This window comes from Acinonyx jubatus, chromosome B4, assembly GCF_027475565.1.
Source record: "Acinonyx jubatus isolate Ajub_Pintada_27869175 chromosome B4, VMU_Ajub_asm_v1.0, whole genome shotgun sequence".
Lineage (NCBI taxonomy): Eukaryota > Metazoa > Chordata > Mammalia > Carnivora > Felidae > Acinonyx > Acinonyx jubatus.
In genome coordinates, this window is record NC_069387.1 from 13,559,075 (window position 1) to 13,577,799 (window position 18,725).

Below are 18,725 nucleotides of genomic sequence, written 5' to 3' on the forward strand. Positions count from 1 at the left end.
AAGAACTATCATCACAGAGTAAGCACCACATGTAAGTATCTGCTGTAATTCTGTACTGTAAACCTGTACTTTTGTAGTCTTTGGTGATCCCTGCAAGTTTTTTTTTTTTTTTAATCAAAAGTCTGTTCTAGTGCTCTTAGCCCTTAAATTCATTCACGTGGCATTTATTGTGCCAGGTTCTCATAAAACAAAATATGGCAGTATGTAATATTAAATGGATGATGTGATTATACAGTGCTAATATATTCAGAAGGATGTTTACAGGCATGTACTGAGTCCCCACCTTGGATTATAAGCTATACTATTAAGATGAGGTCTTTAGTGTCAGTGAAATTAGTTATATTTGATTACATGACTTATTAATGAAGTGTAACTAATTTTTAGAACTACAGATTAAAAATGAAGTCTCTGGGCTTGTGTATTAGGCCTGTTGTAGTTACGACTGGAAACTCAGTGATCTGTAATCTCTACTGGTCTCTTTAGTGATTTTATATTCACTTTGCTTTCAGGCTGTAGAACTCGTAGGAGAGATGGGTAAAATGGGATAACTGTATTTCTACCCCAGTCACACACAGTCTGGAGAATACTTAAAAACTGGGAGTATCTGTGGCGTTAGAAAGAAGGGGTCAGTGCAGCAGGGTGATAATGCATATCATTGTTGGTTTAATTGACCTGCAAATTGATTTAGAGACTCCAACTTAAATTTGTTTTAAGGAAAATCTGTGCCTTTGCTTCCTTAATCTATAAAATGTCAGCATACCCAAAGTGTTGATGAATATTTGTTAATAGAACTTTATTAAACTATATATATAGCTGTATAAAAACGTAATCCATTGACAGACTTTAAGGAAATCCAACAACTAGAACACACACTTTTGCCATTTCATTCTTTTCTTTTGGGTCCTAATTTCTCTCCTTTTCATTTTACCTTTGTGTTCAAACCAGCATTCAGAAGTGACCTTTTGAGATAAATAAGGGCTGATTGTTTTTAAGAGTTTTTATGACCCAGGATGCAGCCATCTATCAGGGTGAATGTGCCATGGTGCTTGAGAACATTCTCTGTTGGGTGGAATGTTCTGTGTCAGTTGCAGTTGGTTAATGGTGCCATGGAGTTCTTCCATAGCCTTGCTCACTTCCTGTGTGCTAATTCTATTACCGATAGAGGAACAGGTAGGGTTCCCAGCTCGACTGTGCATTAGTGTTTCTCCTTTGGTTTTGCTTTCTCTCTTTTGAAGCTGTTGCAGCAACATACACATGTAGGATTGTGTCTTCTTAGTGAACTGGACCTTTTTGTGAGACATTTGTCTGATGGTAATATAGTCGTTCCAGCTTTAAGTAGTGGAAGTATTTAGATATATTTTTCCAGGCTTTACTTTTAACCTGCCTGCATCATTTGAATTGAGTTTCTTAGAGACAGCATATAAAAACGTTCTGTTTCTTTCCCTGGGTTTTTTCTGGTGTGTGTTGACCACTTTCACTTAATGTAATTATTGATGTTTGGATTTAGTTCTACCTTATTTTCTGCTTTTTACCTCTATTTTTTGTTCTTTTTCCCCTTTACTGCCTTGTTTTAGGTTACGTGAACATTTTTAAATATTCCATTCTGACGTGTCCATTATGATTCTGACCATTACCTCTTTGTGTAGGTTTTCTACTGGTTGCTCTAGAATGCAAGGTTTTTCATTTTTAAGTATCTGAGAATGAGCTTTTTCTTTTTTCAGTGACTATATTCTCCCCTGTTGCCAGCTTCTCATATAAATACTGTAAATGCTCTCCTTTAGGTAGCTCAGCTTCTGGTGTGGAGGGAATTTCAAAATCAGAGGAGCTCTGGGAATCTGCATTGGTGCTAAAATTTAGTAGCCTTTTTTCCTGAGGTATGTGTTTCCCACTGCTTCGAGTGGTTATTTCTCCAACACTAGGAGCCATATTTGCATCTTGATTTCTGCTTTTCAAGTCAGAATAAGTATCCTTTGGGCAAAGTACATTTTGTTCCATCTGAGAGGCAGGAATATTCTCTTTGATTCTTGGTCTATAGCTACCTTTGTTCAAGAAGGTAATATCCCCACTGTTTCTCTCTTGGGATGATAACAAAACAGTGTCTGATTGACTGTCCCAGCCTTGACTCCCTTGTTCGGATATGTGTGTTGACTGAGAAGAATTCTGGGAAGAGATGTGAGTTGACTCTCCATCAGAGTCACTAAAAATCTTTGGCGACTGAGAGCCCCCTGCCTCTGTGGAAGAAGGGAGGTTTTCCAAACTGTCATCTGTGAGTTCATCATTTCTTTTAAAGAACACTTCCCACTGTGGTACTTCTACATCAGCCTTTTGCTGGTGATGTGTGAGAGCACCCAGGTCTTCTTGAGATGAAGCTGGGGTTTGTAATTCTTCTTCACCTTCGCTGTTGGATTCTTCACATTCTATAAAGTTTGCCAAAGGAAAGGTGTGCATAGTCTCTTTGTACCCTGTGCTTTGTCTCTCTTGTTCAGGCTGGCTTGGGGAAGCTGCAGTCATTAGATACACGTCAGGGTGAAGAGTTAGCTGGTATGGAACCTTGTGCCTTAGCGGTAACGGCACAGGATCATCAAAGAGGTCATCTTCCTCCTCTGTGGGGAAAAACACAACAGATGTATGGGAAACAGAGTATGCAAAGGGAATCAATTTGTGCTTTTAATTTAAAATCCAATTTGTAGCATGTAGCTGTAGTTTCAATTGGTGGAGCTGCAAATAACGTGTCCCTCTTCTAAGAAAAAGGCCCCTTATTCTTAGCGTAATCTGAACAATTTACCACCCTTCAACTAATGCCAGACTTTAAGGTTGAGAATATTGATCTGTGTTCCCCAAATAAGGCCACAATGCCTGTAACAGTGTTTCTTAAACTTGGCTGAACATTAGCATCATCTGGAAAGCTTTTTAAAAAAAAAAAGTACAGCTTTGTATCCCATTCCAGATCTACTGAATCCCTAAAGGTGGGACCCAGTAATTTAATTTTCACTTTAAGTTCTGTATGTGATTCTGTTCATCAGCCAGGTTTGCAAACTGTATGCTCTGCAAAAAGTAGATCATGAGTTGGCTGATTTAATAAAAAGTCATTTTCTAGTTTTTACTGATATCTACTTGGTACATGTCTTGGGCTGTGTCCTCCAAAGTTCCTAATTTGAAGCGCTGGCCCCAATGTCATGGTATTTGGAGATGGGATATAAGATGGGATTAGTATCTTTGTAAGAAGAGGAAGACCAACTTCTCACTTTCCTTCTTCATGCATGGACAGCCTGTGGAAAGGCTCCTGAGTGTGTACTGAGGAGGAGAGACTGTCTGCAACCCCGGAAGTGGGCCCTTTCCAAGAACCAAATCTGCTGGCACGCTGACCTTGGACATCCCAGTCTCCAGAACTGTGCGAAATGTCTTGCTAAGTCACCCAGCCTCTAGTATTTGTCATAGCAGCCTGAGTCGGCTAAGTGCACACTGCTGGGTGACAGATACTTGAGGGGAATGCGGATTAGATCAACTTCAACTAAATGTGCCAAATGGGGTTTACTTTGAATAAGGCACATTTAGTGTCATGAACAAAGTCAACAAATGTACTTTTTTTTAAAAGCATGTTGCATTAGCAATATAATGAGCCCAATTCACTTACTTTCTTTACTTATTTTTATTTTTTAGTGAGCAAGGAGGGAGAGGGGCCGAAGGAGAGAAAGGAAATCAGGCTCCCTGCTCAGCCTAGAGCCCCACATGGAGCTCAGTCCCACAAAGTGTGAGATCACGTCCTGAGCCAAAATCAGGAGTCGGATGCCCAATCGAGTGAGGCACCAAAGGTACCCCTCCACTTAAAATCTTAAAGTCAGGAAACCTTACTTGGAGAGTGAAATTACCATAAATTGAGAAGGCTTGTAATGGGGGAAAACAAGTATTTTCTTGGTCTTTAATGGCACCCGAGAAGGAGATTAAATGCTCATGAGACAGTCTATGGCAACTTAATTGTTCTAGTATTGTCTTATAACTACCCACCTAAAAAGATAAGTGTTCCCAGTGATACAAGGATGTAGCTAAACACTACATTTTTAAGAGCTGGTTTTTAAAAAATGGACCACAGAGTAGTCCTGCTCCCATGGATCATGCTCCCATGTTCTGAAGGAGACAGGTCTGGAGAAGACAGGTCATCATACACTTGGTCAAAACCAGATCAGTATGGTTCCTGGCTCTGTGTAATTCTTAAGCAACTATTGCTCTCCTTTTCTGAAAGACTTAAAGTGACTAAGACGTCTAGTACTGTATTTGGAATCAGCCTGATCTCTAAGATAGGGGGCTTCATTTCAACATACAGATTATAGATCTGTTTTAGCCAAAGTTAACTTTTTAGGAAATACTTTTGTATCCTAAGTTTAACAGTATCACGGTGTGTTTCAGCTGTAAGATAATCTGTACATTTTTCCCATCAATCCATCTGTATGTATTGAAAAACAAGTTTCTATACTATACTATCAAGTTAATTCTGACACAATGATTTCTCCGTGAAATCGGAAAGGTATAGAACACTAAGAAGTGTTAAAATCCTTAGTAGTATTTATACAAGCTGATAAACACACTTAAACCCAATGTTAAAAAGGACAAATGTTATAATTCACAGATAGTATCTATCTGTGTCTGTATAACTTGGTATAACCATATTGGAGAACTGGACATCATCTCGCAAGCACCTTAATTTCTACAATTTAACCCAATGAGAAGTGTGAAACAGATTTATGTACAATGTTGTTCATCACAATATTTGTAAAAGTTAAAAATAGGTTGTTAACCTAAGCGTACAAAGATCCGATACATCATTATATAGCCATAATGCAAAGTATGCAGCTGTTAAATTGTTTTTGAACAATAACAAAAATTTCCCAATGAAAAGTTTTTCAGGGGCGTCTGGGTGGCTCAGTCAGTTGGGCGTCCAACTTCGGCTCAGGTCACATTCTCAGGGTTTGTGATTCGAGCCCCTCGTCGGGCTCTGTGCTGACAGCTCAGAGCCTGCTTCAGATTCTGTGTCTCCCTCTCTCTGGCCCTCCCCCACTCAAGCTCTGTTTCACTCTCTCTCTCTAAATAAACATTAAAAAAATTTAAAAAAAAAAGTTTATTTCAGCCTGTGTGCATCTATCTGCTCTTACAGAAGGTGGTAGACAGCCCTTGCGTAAGGGGCCCTGGTCCCGACTTCAGGACTGCTGTCCACCTCTTTTTAAACACATAAAAAAAATTTTTTTTGAGAGTGCAAACAGGGGAGGGAAAGAGAGGTGGGGGTGGGGAGGCAGGGGGTGAGACAGAGACTCCCAAGCAGGCTCCATGCTGACAGAGCCCGATGCAGGGCTCAAACTCAAACCCTGAGATCATGACCTGAGCCAAAGTCAGGTGCTTAACAGATTGAGCCCCCCAGGTGCCCCATTTTTAAGCATTTTTAATGTCCCTCTGAGTTCTGTAGATATTTATATATATGAAGGAGGGGGAGGAAATACATTAAAACACTATTCAAAGTAACTTAGAGTTGTGAGGTTCTATATAACTATTTTCTCAATTAGCTGCCATGGGTAGCTGCTAATTTATAAGAACAAAAACTGATTTTATAAAACTGGTCTAGGGAAATAATTGTAATAGCTGATAACTACTAAATTATGTAGATTTAAAAAATAGCACGAAGTGCTTTATTGAAATGCTTTTCAAAGAGGCTGACAAGGACTCCTGGGTTTGCCCCAAGATTTGAAAGTAAAGAAACTGGAAAAACTGGTCAGCACACTAGAAAGCACCCCAGACCTTAAAGCACTCAGGATGGAATTCCAAAGTCAGTGACACATGTGGACTGAAGCGAACATGGCCCCAGTGGCTTACAAAATACATCTGCAAACACCTACTAGAGGGACTGATGCCAAAGAGTTGCCCAGAGACCTAGACCTGTACAAATAAAAGCTATAAAAATTACTATATTAACAAGGAATAAAAACACTAAGGAAGCAACAAGGAACAAAAGGAAAAAAGCTAAAACAATAAAATGGAAAAACAAACATCAATTTGAAAACTCAAACTAGTGGCCCAATCAAAAAAAAAATACATATTCAACAAAAATGTGTCATCTGGGTAGGTGCATAAAGGGACAAAATGTTAAGCTAAAAATGATTTTGTTTTCAGCCAAGAAAGAATAGCAGGAACTACGTTTTACCTCCCCCCTGAAACAACTAAAAAACCAGACAAAATATAGCAAAGGCTCTCAAGAAAGTAGACCTCAGGCAGTGAAGGACAATGACACCTGAGCATGGGAAACAAATGACGTGAGTTCTAAGACTGCCCCGGTTCACTTGGTGACTGTTTCCAGGCAGGAAGGGTACACCCAGATAGAGCCCATGGGCACTTTAGTCGAGGAGGTGACTGGGAGTCAGGAAGCCAAGGTGGTTGGAGTCTACAGAGCAGAGGCCCGGAGAGGCCCTCTAGCATTCGGCAGACTGATCGGTGCATCCTACTGAGGTAACTACTTGAGGCCAGGGTGCCTGTTCCCAACAGTCAGAGTGGAAGCCCTCGATTCACAGGGTGTCTGTAAGGGCACTAAAAGGGCCTTGCCTTAGGAGTGGGGAGAGTTCACTCCAGACTAAATGCTGCCCTGCTCCTACCTAACAAAGATAAAAAGCAAGACAAAAGGATCAAACTGTTCCAAGCCAGTTAACTACATGCCAGAACAAAGTGCATGAATATTTTTAGAAATCCAAAATTATGCAGAACCTAACAAGGTAAACTTCAGAAAATATGGCATCCAACAAAATATTACCAGACAAGCAGAAAGGGGAGAAAATACAGTCAATAAGAAAAAAGCCAAAATCCTGAAATGATCAAGAAAACATGGGTACAAATCATGATCTTGGATTGAGCAATAGTTTCTTAGGACAGCAAAAGTTCATGCAGCAAGACAAAAATGAAATAAATTGGACTTAATCAAAACTTAAATTCTCACACTTCAACAGATGCCATCAAGAAAGTGAAGACAAGGCGTAGACTGGAAAAGAATATGTGCAAATCCTATCTGACAAAGGGGATATACCCAGAGGATATAAAGAAATCTTACAATGTAATAAGACCAATAATCCAATTTAAAAATGGACAAAAGATGTGAAATGGACATTTCAGCCAAGAGCATCAAAGCACATGACTTAAGCTGAAATCAGTAGTGAAATGCAAATCAAAACTACAAGGAGATGCAACTTTATATCCACTAGAATGGCTATAATTGAAAAGTACGAGCTACAATGCAGAGAAATTGGAATCCTTATAGATGGTGGGAGCAAAAAGTGTGTTCAGTTTGGAAAATAATTTCTCCTTGTTAAAAAAATGCTAAAACAGATTTATTGTGTGTATGTTACCGAATAAATGTGCCTGCCCCCAAATTCCTGTGTTGAAACCCTAACTCCCAGTGTGGTTGTATTTGGAAATGGGGACTCTAAGGAAGTAATTAAAGTAAGTTCATAGGGATGGGTCCCTGATCCAATAGGATTAGTGTCCTTAAGCGACATCAGAGAGCCCTCTCCCCCAGCACATGCCTTTCCCCAGGAAACGGCATGTCGGCACACAGCACCAGGACAGTGGCCAATAAGCCACGCGAGAGAAGAGGCCTCAGAATGAAACCCACTTTGCCAGCACCTTGATCTTGGACTTCTAGCCTCCTGAATTATGAGAAATGTCTGTTATTTAAGACACCCAGTTTGAGGTATTTGTTATGGCAGCTCAGGCAGACTGAGACCACCCTCCCCACACTCACCATAACCTAGAAATTCTACTCCCATGTTATTTACCCCAAATAAAATAAATCCTATGTCCACACAAAGACGTGTCTGCAAATATTCAAAGCAGCATCATTTATAACTAAAAAAGCAGAAACAACCCAAATGTCCATCAACTGGTGGATGGATAAATAAAATGCGACCAAAAAAAAAAAAGTAATGATACATACTATAAGACAGATGGGCTCTGGAAACATGCTAAGAAGCCAGGCAGAGAAGACCAAATGTTGTATGGTTCCATTTACCTGAAATGTCCAGAAGAGACAAATCTATAGATTTAGTGGTTGCCTAAAGCGGGAGGTAGTAATGCAGAGTAACTTGAAATGGGCAGTTTCTTTTTGGAGTAATGGAAATGCTCTGAAATTAGTGGCAAATGGCTGCACAAGTCTGCTAGTAATAATGATGGAAGTGTTCACCAAAAAAGAGTGAAATTTATGGTATATAAATTATACTGCAATAAAGCTTTAAAAAACTGGCAGGTTAAAGAAAAAATAAGTATTGTGGGGTTTTTAACAATAAAATGTATGGCAATAATGGCACAGACTGTGAGGAGGAAGTGGGACCAGTGTCTTAAGTTTCTTATACTGTATGATACTAGAATAATATTTGTCCTAACTTTTCACTCTGGTAGGTTAAAGATGTATACTATATACTACTAAAATAGTTACTGCCAGTAACCAACAAGAAATTAAATATAATCTATCGTTACTCCATCCAAAGGAAGGCAGAAAGAAAGAAGAAATGTAGAGGGAACAGCAAGGTGGTATATTTAAAGCTGACCATATTAGTAATCTCATTAAGCATAAATGGTCCGACCGAGCACTCCAATAAAAAGACAGAAGTTACCCGACTGGCTATAGAAAACAAGACCCAAAATGCTGCCTATAAGAAACCCATCTTTAAATATAAAGACAAATTAAAAATACAGAGATGGAAAAACATATACTAACTAATCAGAAGAAAGTTTAGTAGCTATATTAACATCTGGTGAAGTATATTTCAAAGGTAGGAATATTACCAGGATTAAGAGTCATTTCCTAAATATAAGAGGACTTAACAATCTTAAACATGTGTGTCCTGATAGCAGTGCTTCAAACTGATGAAGCGAAAAGTGATCGAATTACAAGGAATAACAAACCCACAACTGTAATGGGAGATTTCAACAACTTTCCCTCAATAATTTGCAGGGCAAAGTAGACCAGGGAAATCAGCAAGGATATGGAAGATTTGAACATTATCAGCTAACTTGACCTAACCGATATTTGTACACCACTCCACCCAACGGCAGTATATATAGTTCTTTCAAGTACAGTGAAACATTTACCAAGACAGACCATTATTCCAGACCACAAATCTCAGTAAAAATCATAACAGCATTTTCTCTAACCCCAAAATTAAATCGGACAACAAAATTATCTCAGGAAAATCCTCCAAAATTCAGAAACTCAGTAACCCATTTATTCTAAATAATCCATGCAAAGAAGAAATCAAAAGAAAAATCAAAATATTTTGAATGGAATGAAAACACAAGTCAAATCTGTGAGATAACAACTAAAGAGAGAAACTTACAGCACTAAGTGCCTGTGTTAAGGGACAAAAAAAGTCTCAAAGCAATAACCTCAGCTTCCACATTAAGAAATTTAGAAATAAAGAGCAAAATAAACCAAAAGCAAGTAGATGAAAGAAACAAAGATCAGAGTGGAAATCAGTGAAATTGAAAACAACACAACAAAGAAAAAAATCAATGAAACAAAAAGCTGGGTTTTTGAGCTCAGTAAAACTGGCAAACCTCTGACTGATCAAGAAAAACTAAGATACAAATAATGTCAGGAGTGAGACAGTTGGTATCAGATTCTACAGATATTAAAAGGATAACAAGGGAGTATTGTGAACAAGTTTGTGCCAAAAAATTCAACTTAGGTGACATGGACAAATTCCTTGAAAGATATAAATTACCAAAGCTTACTCAAGAAAAAATAACCTGAATAGCCCTCGACTTATTAAACAAATTGAATTTGTAGTTAAAAACCTTCCTGCAGAGAAAACTCCTGGCCCAGATGGCTTCATTGGTAAATTCTACCTATCATTTAAGAAAGATATACTGCTAATTCTTTATAAACTGTTGCAGAAAATAAAGTATGAAGAAACAATTCACAATAAGAAGGCCAACAGTATCCAGATACCAAAAGATACCAAAACCACAAAAGATATTGCATGAAAAAGACAAAACAACTTTAGACCAATATCACTCCTGAACACAGAAGAAAAAAATTCTTAACACAAGTTTAGGAAATCAAGTTGAGCAATAGCTAAAAATGATAATACATCACAACCAAATGGGGTTTGTTCCAGAAATGCTAGGTTGGTTTAATACTTAAAAATCAATCATTGTAATTCACCATATTAACAGACTAAAATAGAAAAACTGTATGATCATCTCAATAAATGCAGGAAAAATATTTGACAAAATCCAGTATCCGTTCCTGATTAAAAAAAGTCTCTGAATACTACTGATAGAATGGACTTCCTCCATGTGATAAGAAACATCAATGAAAAGTTCACAACATCATACTTAAAGGTGAGAAAATGAATGCTTCCCTCTCCCCCAGTCCCCACAAGATTGGGAACTAGATAGTGACATCAACCTTTGCCACTTCTATTAAATATTATAGTTGAAGTCTAGCTAGTTCAATCAGAATAAGAAATAAAAGCATCCAGACTGTAAAATTATCTATATTCAGACACACTATGATAATCTATGTAAAAATGAAGTAGAATCTACCCAAAAAATCACTAGAACTAGTAAGTGAGGTTAGCAAGGTTGGAAGATACAAGATCAAAATACAAATATCAATTGTATTTCTATATACCAGTAACAAATTGAAATGTGAAAAGGAATATAATGTACAATAGTATCCAAAAAATGAAATATCTGGGGATTAATCTAACAAAAGACATATAAGACCTATACACTGAAAACCAGAAAATAATGCTGAGCAAAATCAAAGACTTACATAAATGGAGAGAGATACCATCTTCATGGATCTGAAGACTCAATGTTGCTGTCAGTTCTTCCCAAATTTAATACAATCCCAAACTCTGTCTAGTGGACATTTTTATACAAATAGCAAGCAGACTCTAAAATTCATATGGAAATGTGAAGGACATGGAATAGCCAAAACAACTTTGAAAACTAACAAAATAGTTCAACCACTTGTATCACTTAACTTCAGAATTTATAAAGGTACAGTAATCAAGACAGGGCAGTACTGATGTCAAGATAGAAATCATGGAACGAAACAAAAAGTCCAGAGGTAAACCCTCAATATATTGTCAATTGGGGCACCTGGGTGGATCAGTCAGAGTTGAGTGTCCGACTTCAGCTCAAGTCATGATCTCACGGTCAGTGAGTTTGAGCCCAGCGTCAGGCTTTGTGCTGACAGCTCAGAGGCTGGAGCCTGCTTGGGATTCTGTGTCTCTCTCTCTCTGCCCCTCCCCCACTCACACTCTGTCTCTCTCTCTCTCTTTCAAAAATAAAAACATTTAAAAAATTAAAAATATATTGTCAATTGACTTTCAAGAAAAGGGCAAAGACAATTCAGTAAAGATTAAGTCTTTTCAACAAGTGGTTCTAGAATGTCTGGAATGTCTGTAGGAAAAAAACAAATACCAAAAAACCTTGAATATGTAGTTAGCACCGTATACATAAAAATAACTAGAAAATGGACCACAGACCTAAATGTAAAACCTAAAACTACAAAAACCTCTACCAGATAATAGAGGAGAAAATCATCTTTGTGACCATGAGTCAGGCAAAGAGTTCTTAGTTAGCTACAATACAAAAAAAAAGGTAAACATTAGTAAATTGAACACCATTTAAAATTTCTGCTCTTCAAAAGACTCTGCTAAGAGTCTGATAAAGCATTTACATCCAGAAACTCTCAAAACCCAACCATAAAAAAGCAACAAATTAAAAAAAAAAATGGATAAAGATTTAAACAGATGCTTCACCAGTGAAAGTACACAGATGGCAGATAAGAACATTAAAGGTGTTCAACCTCACTAGACATTAGAAAAATACAAATTAAAACCATGAGATATCACTGCACACACATTAGGATATCTAAAATTAGAAAGTCTACCCACACCAAATACTGGCAACAAAGTAGAACAAGAGAACTGGCAAGAATGGAAAATGGTCCAACCACTATGGAAAGCAATTTGGCAGTTTCTTAAGGATGCAACTACCGTATGACCCACTCCTAGGTATGAAAGCATACGTCCATACAAAGATTTGTACTTGAATGTTCATAGTTTTATTTGTAATGACCAAAAACTGCGAACAACCCGAATGTACAAGAGGTGAATGGATCAGCAAACTGGTATATCCACACAGTGGAATACTACCCATCAGTAAAAAAGAAACTACTGATACATCCAACAATATCAATAAATTTTAAAATGTGCTAAGTGAAATGAGCCAGACATATTGTATGATTCTATTTAGTATAAAATTCTAGAAAATGCTAACTAATGTACAGTGATAGATAGCAGATCGGTGGTTGCCTTGGCATGGAAGAGGACTGCAGGGGGTGGGGGACAGCTGGGAGGAATTAACAAGTGCCATAAGGAAACCTGGGGGTAATGGCTATTTTCCTGATCTTAATTATGGTGATGGCTTCTCATATATGCATATGTAAAAGTATCAAATTGGACACCTTAAACATGCAATTTATAGTATATCAATTATACTTTGGTAAAGCTTTAAAAAAACCCTACAATTAAGTTTACATATGAGAAGGATTATACGATGCCATACATGATAGATACAACATCTAAAAATACAACTGGTTTTCTAGAATCAGTACTGGAATTTGCATCTAAATGTTTTCGATTTGATTCTAAATGAGAGGAAATGCTGAAATGGAGATGGGAAACACAGGACTGGATTCGAATCCCAGCCCCATCACTTACTTCTGGCTAGGCCTTGGGGGTACTTCCTTCACCTCTAAACTTTAGTTTCCTTGTTAGTAAAAAGTGGGATGATACCCCTTGGGTGGGCTGAAGTTTAGCTGTAGTGTATGTAAAGGACCTAGCACAATACCTGCCATAGACAGTAGTTGTTTAATAAATACAATCCTGTTACCTAATCTGTTTGGTCATGTATTAGCTACATGGTACAGTAAGTGACTTTCCGCCAAAGCAATGCAAATTCAGAATCCTAACCACAAAATCTGGCTGCTGTAAAGCAGCAGATCTTTATTTGGAATCTCAAGTTCTAAATTCCTCAGAGGTTACCTCTGCTCTTCCCTGGAAAATGAAAGTAGCAATGGAAGAAGGTGACAAAGTACAGGAAATCTGTTCGTATAAGCTCTGCTGGTCAATCTGGTTGGAAATGGCAAAAGTTTCCACTGTCAGCATTTACTAGTATCTTGAAGGAAATCTCCAAGATTAACAGCCCAGCCTGTCCTTATGGCCTATACAAACCACAAGGCCTACTTTCAGAAAGCTGAGAACACCATTCAGTACAGGCACAGTTCTCTCTGTCACCCGTTTTAAACCTGTGAAGGAGATTGGACTCCTGATTTCACAGGCTGGAGAAAGACAAAGCACTTCCTGAGACCATGGGAACAAGTCTGAGTGACAGCAGTCCCCGGCCCACCCCTGCCCAATGCAGCTTTCACCAGGCCAGAGTAGCCTTGAAACCCACACCTCTGAATCCAGGGTCATTTTCTTACCTGAGTCTAGGTGAGTTTTTCTAGCTCTCTTCAATTTTCCAAGTGGTTTATACTTTGGCTCAGTACTTTGGGAAGATCGGCATAAAGGCTTTAAGCTGAAACGAATATGAACATTATATTTTTCCTGTTGGGAAAGCTACTGGAATGTAAGCATACTTTATAGAGATTATAAAAACTTGGCCATGGGAAAAATCATATAACTACTTTTAAAAACCAAAGAGCCATGTTTAATAATTAAAAAACCACTTCACTATAATTAAGTGGTAAATATGAGCACTTAAATACAACCTGGTACATAGCTATCTAATTGTAGGATTAAGGGAAATCAAAACCCATGTATTTGCTCTTGCTTTACAGAAAAGCAGTTCCCTATTCTGCAAGACTATTAAGTACTACCGTGACACCTGGCATTCAGGGAATACAGTATGGCTAGCTGATTACTCTCACCTGTTTAATGGCGTTGACTTATCTCTTACAAAATCTCAAATTTGATCTCTTCACTCTAGAGTTTGGAAGCTAAGGCACAGTGATGATAAAATACAAGAGTGTGTAAATACAGCCTGCCCTTTCTCTTGAGGGCCTCAATGCCAACTGTGCCCTTATTCCAGACTCCCAGCAGCCTTTAGGATTATCTATAACATACCCACTGGAAGAAAGCCATCATGCTCCCAACCAGACACGTATTTACAGCCATCTTATGTCCTGGCCCCTGTTCTCAGACCCGAAACTATCCTCTGCATCCATCGTGTTCAACGACACAAGTTCCACAAGTAGCAATTACTCACATTTCTACAACTTTATCCATAGTTGTGCCTATTGGAATGACATTGGGATACACATTCACAGGACAGATGTAGCCCAAGAAATCTTTAACCTAGAAGAAGGAAAATAAAATGGATCGATTATCTCTGCGGTGAAAAATGTGGGTATTCTGGACGGAAACAAAAGGGAGGCCAGGAGAAAGAGCAGAACTTTCTCATGGTGTGGTTCTCACTACTAGCTGCACATGGGGATCACCTGGGGGCCTCTATTAGAGGAGAAAGAAATCTCCAACTCTGAGACCCCATGCCCAAAAGTCCTTTTGATACTCAGCTACAGTGGGGCCTGGGATTCAGGATATTGAAATGTTCTTCAGGTGATTCTGTTCCACAGAAAGGACTAAGAATCACTGACTAATGGAACTCAAAGATTCTCTATTTCTTTAAAGTGCATTAGTTTCCTTGTCTAAGAAAGTCACCCATAATTAACAAATTCCCTTCAAGTAAATTAGAATTAAGTGGAGTATTTAGTACACACAAAAAAGCAAGCTCTTCGAATTACATTTCTTTTCTCCAACAAATAAAATAAAATTACATCTTCCAGGATGCTTGATTTGTTGTAATGTTTTCCTCTAGAGGACAACTACATGCAGAAATTTCATGAATAACTTGATTTTCTGCAAAGCTCAGAATGCTCGACAGAGAAACTCTGCCGCTATTCCTCAAAACAACTCTATAACCCAGACAAGTTTCAGCTTTGTCATTTATTTGATCTTGGTGACCTCGTGATCTTGGTTAAGTTACCGAAAGTCTCTAAGTGTTAGGGTCTTCATCTAGAAGTATAAATGAGATAACGCATGTCAAGTGCTTGGCCTGTTACCAAGCTGGCATATATTTAACATTCAATGAAATTATCCATTGCAGGGGCGCTTGGGTGGGTCAGTCAGTTGAGTGTCCAACTTCAGCTCAGGTCGTGATCTCGCAGTCTGTGGGTATGAGCCCCGCATCAGGCTCTGTGCTGACAGCTCAGAGCCTGGAGCCTGCTTCCTATTCTGTGTCTCCTTCTGCCTCAGCCCCTCCCCAGCTTGTGCTCTGTCTCTGTCTCTCTCTCAAAAACATATGAACATTAAAAAAACAAACAAACAAAACTCTGAAAGCACATTAAAAAAAATTATCCATTAAAAAAATAATGACAACACAAAGGTTTTTTATTCCCTTCTGCAAATGGGGAGGCTGAGTTCTAAGTAATCATTAGAACCCAACTTTTTTTGTTATTTAAAAAATTTTAATGTTTATTTTTGACAGAGAGAAAGAGAGAGCTGGGGCGGGGCAGAGAGAGAGGGAGACACAGAATCCAAAGCAGGCTCCAGGCTCTGAGCTGTCAGCACATACCCATAACCGTGACCTAAGCTGAAGTCAGACACTTAGCTGACTGAGCCACTCAGGCACCCCAGAACAACTTTTTCAAATAAAGAACCAAATCAAAAGAGGTAGGAATCTAGGAATTATCAATAACTCCTAATAATAATAATTATTATCAATAATACCTTACTGAAAACAGGAGAGGAAAACAAGACCCTTTCATTCTTCAGATAGATTTCATAAGCAAATTCTCCTGCACTTTCAGAGCAGGCATGCAAACAGAAACTATTATTTACCGGCCCACAACTTTTACGATTTGTATAATTAATTCAAAGCTGAGGCTAGCAGAAATCTGAGGCTTGTCAAGGCAACAGGGATAAAGAAAGTAATGTCAACCTATACCAGAAATGATTCGCTTCTACTTAGAAATGAAGTGGCCACAGGAGACAACAGACACCCACTAGAGAGCCACCGTTTGTCACCTGTACAAGCTGATGTCGTCACATCAGATGCCTGCCTTAAAACCATTCACAAACACAGTCCATTCTCATTACCTGCAGGGGTTATGTTCTCGAGGTCTAGAATTAGCAAACACTAGGGGCACCTGGGTGGCTCAATTGGTTAAGCATCCAACTTCCACTCAGGTCACGATCTCCCAGTTCATGGGTTTGAGCCCCACATTGGGCTCTGTGCTGACAGTGCAGAGCCTGCTTGGGATTCTCACCCTGTCTCTCTGCTTCTCTCTCTCTCTCCCTCCCCCCTTTCTCTCTCAAAATAAATAAACTTAAAAAACATTAGAATTAGCAAACACTGAACCACACTCCTGAGGAAAAGAAAAGGTTCCAGTGGACCTCTGGTCACAGTGTCTCTGTGAGCCCATCAGTGCATCACCTTGTTTTCTGTGGGTTTCTGTTTAAAGACACCTACTTAATTCGTACTGTTGATTCATTACTATTGAACTCATACCCAACAGCACCATAACTCCTGTCTGTAAAAGCTTATCAAACACACGTATTTTCTCCATAAGGCCCACCCTTGCCTCTGTGCATGCTTAGGAACGCTACACAGCACCCCAGCCTCGCACTTAGGGGCTGTTCTAAACAGGAAGTCCCCAGCAAAAAGCACAGAAGTGTGTTCACCACAGCGCTAAACCGACTGCAAAAGGACACCTGTTAGCCCTGAGCTGAGCGGAGAGGGTAAGTACCACCCAATTCCAAAATTGGGAATATGCGTGTCGTTAACCCCTTTCCCACCATTCTGCTAGGCATGTCTGCAAACAGCCATGCAGTGCTGTGACTATTATTTTGGGGTCACAAATTTTAGTGAACAGGTGAACCTGGAAATAATCCACAAATAAGGAGAATCAGCTGTATTTAGACAAAACTGACAGGAAATGATCCTTAAATCTATTTATGTTTATAAATCTAATTCAGCATGATTTATACTTAGGATATAGGCTTATGAATAGAGTTTTCGGGAAAGCAGGTCTCCCCACCGCAGAGCTCAAAGCGACCCTCCGCTGTGTGTGATCACTGGTGCTGACCCAGGGGGAGTGGGGAGGGGCGAGGGCGTTCAGCCACTTCGTGTCTGCTTACACACCAGGGAAATATCTCCTTATTGGAACGTAATTGCATCAAATCCCAGGAAAGCTTATGCTTCCCAACTTGGGTGCTAACTACACCGAAGGAGTGAAAGGGGCCAGATGTAGCCCTGAGTGAGAAGTAAGGCCTACGCTCTTCACCAACGAGACACCTGCCCCGTGGCTGAGACAGCAAGGATACCAGCCATTGAAGGATGGACAGGAAGGGACCCCCATGCTGAGCCCGATGCCAACCAAAGACAGATCCCCAGGAGGGGACTCTGACAACAACATGAGATTTCAGGATAAAATGGGGGAAGAACACATTAACTAAAATCTATCATCACAGTGAATTCCTTCCAAGCTGCTCTTGGATAACCTATTTGCACCTGAAAGGTAAGGTCAGATATTTCATAGACGCCCCTGTGATGTTTTGATAATATGCTAGTCATTTACAGTACTATGGCTGACTTGATAAGAATGCCACTACCTGGAGCTCTGGAAGAATCCACCTGTTCAAATCATTAACACATCCACGGCTCACTGCTGCAGTGCTGTAACCACATATCCCAAATACAAAAATAATAGTTACCAGGGAAATCAATTTTTTTTTAATTTCTTTTTTACATTTATTTATTTTTTGAGAGACAGAGAGAGACAGAGCACAAGTTGGGGAGGGGCAGAGAGAGAAGGAGACACAGAATCCGAAGCAGGCTCCAGGCTCTGAGCTGTCAGCACAGAGCCTGACGCAGGGCTCGAACCCACAAACCGTGAAATCATGACTCGAGCCAAAGTCGGAGCTTAACCAACTGAGCCACCGAGGAGCCCCCAGGGAAATCAATTTTTAAGTGCTGCAATGGTCAAACTAAAATTATGTGTGACTTAAAGTGTCATTCAAAGTCTGCTTTTATATACCTTTTTTTTCCTGACACATACACAAAATTACTAAAACTCAGCACTTAGAAGATGCTAGCATTTACTTTGTAAGTGCGTGAGGAGTTTGCAAATAAATCACACGTATCAACTTCCACTGTAGTAGGTCAATTTCCTATATAAAGAGGATCCTAACAAAACCATTTAATAGGCCTTCTTCAACTGAGTCATTCTAATACAGTATACATCCTTCTTAAGGACGAGGTTTTTATCTCAGTCACTTTGATTCTTCCCCAATTGCTGAATGTTCAGGACTATTTTTTAAATAGCTTTCCAGCGCAAATTTTAGAAGAGACCAAAACTCTGGACAGCACCTTAAGGCCACCCATAATGGTTTTATCTATAGTGCTCCTTCGGATAAGCTTTATAGATCCTCTTAAAAAAATAACAATAAAATTTTAAAATTAAAAAGGATTTATGATCCTCTCATGACGACTGAAAACAACAATTGAAGTGGGGAAGTTAAAATACATGCAGGAAGCAAGACAGGAAGAAAACCTTAATCATACGAATTCTTCTGTGTTTAGGCTGAAAACAGGTGCTAATAGCAATTTCCTTTGTG

The 18,725-nt window shown here is 39.1% G+C and overlaps 1 protein-coding gene across 7 annotated transcripts in view; it reads right to left on the minus strand.

Moving 5' to 3' along the window:
• Positions 1 to 768: 768 nt before the first annotated feature.
• Positions 769 to 18,725, minus strand: part of DCLRE1C (DNA cross-link repair 1C) — an 88,721-nt gene continuing 70,764 nt past the window's right edge. For all 7 annotated transcript variants that reach the window (XM_053225328.1, XM_053225327.1, XM_027073478.2 and 4 more), the window contains 3 exons: positions 14,317 to 14,405; positions 13,532 to 13,626; positions 769 to 2,603 (listed from right to left, as the gene is read on the minus strand). In XM_053225328.1, the coding sequence (XP_053081303.1) occupies positions 1,687 to 2,603; positions 13,532 to 13,626; positions 14,317 to 14,405 (1,101 nt within the window). In that variant the 3' untranslated portion in view covers positions 769 to 1,686. The remainder of the gene's footprint in view (positions 2,604 to 13,531; positions 13,627 to 14,316; positions 14,406 to 18,725) is intronic.